The sequence below is a fragment of the Condylura cristata genome, unplaced genomic scaffold (assembly GCF_000260355.1).
Source record: "Condylura cristata isolate star-nosed mole 26May11 unplaced genomic scaffold, ConCri1.0 scaffold00002, whole genome shotgun sequence".
Lineage (NCBI taxonomy): Eukaryota > Metazoa > Chordata > Mammalia > Eulipotyphla > Talpidae > Condylura > Condylura cristata.
Window position 1 is genome coordinate 50,148,285 of NW_004567103.1, and position 7,668 is coordinate 50,155,952.

Below are 7,668 nucleotides of genomic sequence, written 5' to 3' on the forward strand. Positions count from 1 at the left end.
GGGGCAGCGAGAGGCTTCACCAGAGACAGAGTGGGGAACAGAACAGGCAGATCGACGAAGTACACTGCTGAAGGGAGCAGCAGGCGGGTCAGGAAAGGTCTGCCACGCCATGTGGTCACCTCCGGGGTAGGCGGGAATCAAACTCATGAGGAAGCGGCTTTAGATTCTCAATGCTGTGCTTTAACCCGCTGCGCCAGGTACTCTGGCCTGTACCACAGTTCTGTATGCCCAAATAAATAAATCTTAAAAAAAAATTTCAAATTAAACCTATGATTGAGTCTATAAGAAGAGGAAATAATTATCTCATCTCCAGAAGGTAGGGATAGTGGGCTGTCAGGGAAGTGAAAACCCACTGAAAGAAATTAAAGATACAATGTTGCACTAATAGTACTATCCTGCATTATGGACCCCAAGGACAGTATTTTACTGGGGTTCAAATGTATATCCAATATATACTATTTTGAAACCTGTGTGCTTATATTAAGTTATACTACAGATTTCATGTCATTTAACTATTACCATTAAGTGTGTATTTTAGCAAGAAAATAATCTCAATCAAAATTATTGGGTAAAATTAGTTTGGTGTTAAAATGCATACACATACACACATGATACACAAAGGATTTGAAGATTGTAGCATAATGATATAAATATACACATTGCTAATTAATATATATTGGATATATATTTGAATTCCAGTAAAATGCTCTTCTTGGTCAAAATGTTTTGGATGATAATGGAACACTGATCAGCTGTATAAAAGTGAACACTTGCTATTTTGACAATATGGATGGAACTAGAGGGTATTATGCTCATCAAATATGTCAGGAGAAAGATAAATATTAGAGGGTTTCACTCACATGTGGAATAGAGAAGTAAAGCAAAATGTAAGACAAAACCAAACCAAAATCAAATGCTGGATATCTGACTGTAAAGTTGAGGCCATCAGAGGTATAGAGAACAAAGTGTGGAGAGGCCCAGTAGGCTATCACTGAGGACATGGTACCTTGATGGGGGGTGTGGTGTGGTAACATACATCTGAAGAGGTTATGGTATGATACCTCTGATGCATATAAAATGTTGTAACAATGTTCTTTAATAAAAAATAAATACAAAGTTAACTTTCAGAATAATGAAATATATATATATATATATATATATATATATTAAATGCTAATGTGACTCTCCTATGCACACCTGATAATGAGATTTTTATTTGGAGATGTTTTATAAGACACTGATGAAACTATCCTTTTCTTCCCCTAGACATTACGCGCTGCTGGAAAAACATACATGATATTTTTTGTCCTGGTGATTTTCTTGGGCTCTTTTTATTTGGTGAATTTGATCCTGGCTGTAGTAGCCATGGCCTATGAGGAACAGAATCAGGCCACATTGGAAGAGGCAGAACAGAAAGAGGCAGAATTTCAGCAGATGCTTGAACAGCTTAAAAAGCAACAGGAAGAAGCCCAGGTAATGAGTGATAATACACAAAGCTTATTTGCTGATGTTGTTGTTATTTTGTTTGAAGTAAAAAGTCATATCGTGACTTTTATTTGGTATGTGGGTATTGTCATTAGAAAGAGAAAGCTATTCAAACCTAAAATTGCTTCTGAAGAGTCAAAGGAACTGTTTAGACATCTTATGTGAAGAAATTAATTGGAGGTAGAAAACACATTTAGGATAAGGTTAATGATACAACTGTCTTATGAAACCTTAGGGAAATCTGATTCTCAGTTTAATGAGGAGAAAATACAGAATCCATATTTCTAACTATTAAGATTTCAGCCCTAAATTATAACATTTGAGATTTCATCCTGAAGTTAAGTGAACTCAAATATTAACAAGAAAACTTTGTCAAAGTTTTCTTACCTATTTTTGGTGCTCTTGTAGCACAGAAGGTATTTGCTGGATCCCTTATCAGGATCAGAAAGGCAGCTGCTATTAGATTATAACCTGAAATTTTCATTAATGTTAAAGAATATTTGAGTTAGTGGCAAGGTGACTTGGGCATTCATGCTTTGAAGAGGAAAAAAAAAACACACAGAACAGTACTTGATTTAAAAAAAAAGCTTTCTAGATTGGTGAAAATCCTGGGAAGACAATAAAATAGTATTCACATTTGGTAAGAATTATAGTTCCTCTATATCTTTGCCAATAGCTGGTGTAGTTTGTCTTTGCTATTATCTAAGTATCTTATTGATGATGTTGCGCTTCTTTCTATCTTATTTTCTATATGTATAAGCTTCATTGTGAGTGGAAGTTCACACCTTTAGGTCATTTTCTATTTGCATTATTTCCATACTATTGTGTTTTAATCATTTTTTTAATCGTCTAAGAATCCTGTCATATTCAAGCAGACCACTGGACGAGTTCCAGAGTTCTCTCTGCCTAATTCTCTCCCCTAGACTCCTATAAGTTATAGGCACCTCAGTATCCCTTGACTCAGCTCCATCTCCTACCTTCATGAAGTTTGCAGAGATAAATCCTCTCTACACTAATATCTGTAGTTTCAAGGCAATAAATTAAGAACATTTGGAGCTTTCTTCCTTCCCCACATTAGTGCAAGACATTCAGGTTTTGAAATTATTGTTACATGTTTGCCATCTTATCAGCTGCTTCAGAAGGAAAAGCAAATAGTAAATTAAGATTTCCAAAATAGTTTGGGGTAAAATTGGAACAGATATTCTTAATGTCTTATTTTGAATGGAATTTTAAAGCAGAATTTTAGGTTTGAGAAGCAGTATTATCATGAATACAGTCAAGTGGTTCCATTCCCCTAAGATCACAAATACAATGAGCTATAAAACATTTTTGATTCATACTGAAATGGTGTTAAGAAGAAAATGGTAACCTCTGTGTGAATATGAAATATACAGTTATTTGTTACAAGAAAAACTGAGCAAGCCGGTTGTGAAAATATCACTGTTAGTATAATTAGGCATAATGTTGGCAAAGCCATACAGTTGGGTATAAACAGGTACACAACATGAGAGATGACAGGAAACATCTGCCTTTGAAAGAACTGGTAAATCTCTGGAAGTGGAACAAGTGACAGAATTAAATTGACGAGTGACACAAAATGTTTTGTGCTGAGAGTTACCATTGTTGCCTTAGAAATATATGTTGACTTTTTAGATATTCCAACTGTTACCCAAAATAGGTAGGGAAATCAAATCTTATACAAAACAAATTCTGGAAGTGATTTAAATGAATATGAATTTCTGGATTATGCCAAGGGAATTTTATCACCACTTCCTTTGTTTCTAATGACAAATAAGTGAATGAACAATTGAATGTACCAATTGTTATGTTCTATGGTTTATATTCTGTCTATACACAGTGAAAAAGGGAATCAAAAATTCTATTTGGATAATGGTATATATTATGTACCTCCCACTTATCAAGAGTATATATTATGTACCTCCCACTTATTTAATTGCTACAGATGATAGCTTTATTTATTCACTTTTTTACATATACAATCATATTTAGAAAGGGCCCTTAATATTCTCTTATTTCTTATCATTGATGATTAGAATTGATGCTAATGATCAAAAATTCAAAACAATCCAGTTATCTCATTACATGCAATCCTATAACTATCCAAATCTTGAATTAGTGTTTCATTAAAACTAGGCATTGTCTCATGAGGAGTCCTAGACATGGGTTTCTATAAATGAATACAGAATTCAATATAAACAAATATCTATGTTACATTATATGTATTGCTTAACCCAACATATGCATTTGGTACTATTTTGAATTCTACTCATCCTTAGGATCATGATAGTCCTAGAGAATTTACTTCATAGGACTTATGGTTTCTGAACCCTTTTAAAAAGAAGCACTTTAGTCAAGATGAGATTCAGAAGTAGAAGCTACTTTGAAGAGTTTGCCTTTCCTCAAGGAATAGGAAACACCATGCATAAAGTGCTATCAAAACATATTCTATTCAATTCTTTCCTAAAATATGTCATCCCTAGAGACCATTCTGATACACAGTCTTTTATGAGATTTCAAAAGCCAAGTCTGAATGCACCTTGTCCTTCCCCACCGCATCTTAGTGTCGCAGATAACAGTAGGTGCCTTTTTCCATTGACTTTTCACTAAACATTTACGAAGTGCTTGTTATGTCAGATCACCTACTTTTTAAATTCAATGTGCATAAAAAATATGACAAAACTCCTATCCAGTATGTAGTCTAGTGGAGAAGATAGAAGAAAATGGTAAATATATCAGAGTTGTTTGTATTTAGTAGTGACAAGTGCAAAGACTTGTAGCACTATTCTCCTAATTTAATCGTTCCACTTCATGATTACATTTAGAAAGAGGAATATAATTAGTAAGAATTCAACTTTGATATGCACTATGTTGTTGTTTTATATCCTCTCTAGTCCTGGTTAGATCATCTCCAGTCTAAAAATACCATTCAAATAAGTGAAAATACAAAATGTTTGCCATGATTCCCTCCAGAACTGACTGTATTTCATGAGTAAATATAGAAATTCAAGGTGTTTTAATATACTTAGCATTGAGATGTGGGAAAAAAAGGCTTAAGCATTCTCATAATACTTTGAATTGTTATTTCAGGTACTTATTGATTGAGAAATGATAACAGATGATTAATTTATCATAAGAATTAATTTGTAAACTTTTAAAAATGTAAAATTTGAAAGTGCCATATAGTAAGTTAATTATTTTTTTATTTTATTAATTATTTTTCTCTGGGATTAACAAAGGAATTAACATGCCATTAATAATAACTGTCAATCAAATGAAGGAAAAGGAAAAAATACTTGCCATCTACAATCACAAAAACTTTAAATACTATGAATTCATAGTAAATAAATAAATAAATAAATAAAATTTTCCTGTCCTAAATTTAGAGTGAAAAACTGTTACCTAGTTGCTCAAAATCACATGTGGGAGGAATAAGTGTGTGGATGAAACTGAGTAGTAAATAGACCAGTGACAACCAGTAAATGGTCATTTGCTTAAAAGTGTAGAAGATGTTTATTATCATTATTTTTTTACAACATTCTCATTTTGTGCCTTTTTCCATCTCAGTTGTAATCATCCCCCTTGATTTCCCACCACCAATTCACCCATGTGCCATCACCATAGTCCAGTACACTTTTCCCATCCCAGTTCTGATCCCACTCCCCTTCCCATGCCCATAAAATGTCTTGGTTTGTAAGAGCACAATTGTGTCCTGAAATGAAGCTAAACTCTACAATTTTTTAAAATATAAGACTCCAAGAGATGAGCCAAACCAGACTTTTCTTGGTTAGTGCAGAGGTTAGCCTATTGTTTTATACTACCAAAAACTAAGTACCTTTATTAAGTAAACTCTCTTGTGGTAAAACAATGAAATGAATCAGAAGACACACATCCGTTTAGTTATCAGTCTTCCATTATTCACATGGTCAGTAATCTCTACTAGCAAAATATGTAAACAGTCAACTCTTTTCAAAGTTATATGTTCTAAATAGTGCCTGGCTTTGTTTTAAACAGGCAGTTGCAGCAGCATCAGCAGCTTCAAGAGATTTCAGTGGAATAGGTGGGCTAGGAGAGCTCTTAGAAAGTTCTTCAGAAGCTTCAAAGTTAAGCTCCAAAAGTGCTAAAGAGTGGAGAAACCGAAGGAAGAAAAGAAGACAGAGGGAACATCTTGAGGTAAACAACAAAGGAGAGGAAGACAGGTTTCCCAAATCTGAATCTGAAGATAGTGTCAAAAGAAGAAGCTTCCTTTTCTCCATGGATGGAAATAGACTGACTAGTGACAAGAAATTCTGCTCACCTCATCAGGTAAGGTTTTCTAGTAAGTGCTCTAGTTTGTTGAGTCAGGCTACTGCTGTTTAATTGCCATATTTTGTTTTGGCACATTTTTGTAATATCTGAATTACCTGATACACAGGGAACTAAAAGACAAGTAATTACTTAAAAGTTTTTATGACAAATTAATACCGTTCAATTTAAGGAGTAAGATGAAAACACTGCACTAATTTGAGACCATCATCCCTAAATGTGTGTTCGTAGTTGAGTCATCACCTCATTTTATAGTTCTGAGGATTGAAGCAATATACAGAAAACCTAAATGATAAATAGCAAAGTCCTATTTAAGTTAAACTAAAAACCTCTGTGTAGTTTTAAATGCTCACAAAGTATATAGCAGTATCTATAAAATATATTTTTCAAAGATAGTATTTCCACCATTGTGCTCAAATAAAAACTTATAGTATAGTTCAATATATACATATTTGTTGGGGCCTCCCTGGTAGCCTAGGGGTTAATTCTAAGCACTTTCACTGCTACAGAGACTGAGGTTGATTCCCCCTGACAGCCAGGAGCTAACCTGCATATGGCACAGCAGACCTCTTCTGTCTCACCTGCTGCTCCCCTCGGGAGTGTAATGCAGTAAATCCTCCTACTCTGCTCCCCAGTCTGTCTCTGATGAATCCTCTCACCCCCTGCATCTTTGCCCTACACCCAGTTCTTCTACATACAGAAAAAAAAGTAATAAAGTAAAATAAAATGGAGTTTCCTATTTTAAAGCAAATAAAGTTATTTATAGGTGACCTGCTCTGTGGCAGAAATACCTCTAGATGATAAAAGTACCTCAATAAAAATAGATACCATTCACTCACACCACGGAATTTTATAATAAAGCAGACCATGAACAAGATAAATAAGTTACAGATGGTTGAAAAGTAGTAAGTGCTATGGGGAAAATAAATACAATGAAATGGGAAAGGGAGATCAGGAGTGCTAACTAGAGGTAAAATTTCTAAATAGAGTGATTTACCATAAAGTAAACATTTCCACAAAGATTTAGAGGAGGTGAAGGAAGAGGCAACCTCATGGATCCACATTCCAGGCTCATGGAAGAGCAAGTGTAAGAACCTGATGCAGCTACATGCCTGGAATGCTCAAGTAGCAGCTGGGAGATCTGTGTTGGGTGAACCACAAAGAGGCAAGAGCAGAGGGGAGTTAGTTAACAGCCAGCGTTTGAGTTCTAAAAACAGAATTGGTATATGTTATATGTAGTTCATTTTATATTTGTAGATCTAGGTAGTGAGGCAGATGAAAAGAGATGAGAGAGAGCAAGAGATGGGGGGGAGAAGGGGGAGGGCAAGAGCAGGAGGAGGAGAATCATCAGCTAGATAAAGTGACTGCAGATACTTCAAAAGTAAAGAAATAGCCATTAGCATTGCTACTGATCTATCCCAGTGAAAACAGGAACAAGGCATTTACCCAGAACTCAAAAACAACTCAGAAACAAAAATGTGACCAAAACAGTTACAGCTTCTGAATGTGCAAACAAAAAGGACTCTGATAGCAAAAAGGATCAGTGAAGTGAGGGAAAGAAGCATAAAATGTACAGGGAATGTAGTTTGTAACACATACCTCCAGGCAATGAAGCTATAAACTGTGGGTACCCTACACTCTTTAGCATAAATGGAAATGTTATTTTACTTATTTTAAATTAAATCCATAATGCATGTCCATAACCAAAAAAAAAATCAAAGGTGTATAAGGAAAAATGAATCACCACAAAGATATTATCTATGTTGTTTGGACTCACTGAGACAAATTATTTTAATACAGAAATTTTTATAACTATAACCAAGTGTAGTTACTAACTTATCTAAGACTTTGATAAAATAG

The 7,668-nt window shown here is 34.5% G+C and overlaps 1 protein-coding gene across 1 annotated transcript in view; it reads left to right on the plus strand.

Annotated features, from left to right (window-relative positions):
• Positions 1-7,668, plus strand: part of SCN3A (sodium channel, voltage gated, type III alpha subunit) — a 73,192-nt gene that overhangs the window by 18,875 nt on the left and 46,649 nt on the right. Inside the window, exons 9-10 of the mRNA XM_004674872.2 lie at positions 1,267-1,473; positions 5,518-5,808. Coding sequence (XP_004674929.1) covers positions 1,267-1,473; positions 5,518-5,808 — 498 coding nt within the window. The remainder of the gene's footprint in view (positions 1-1,266; positions 1,474-5,517; positions 5,809-7,668) is intronic.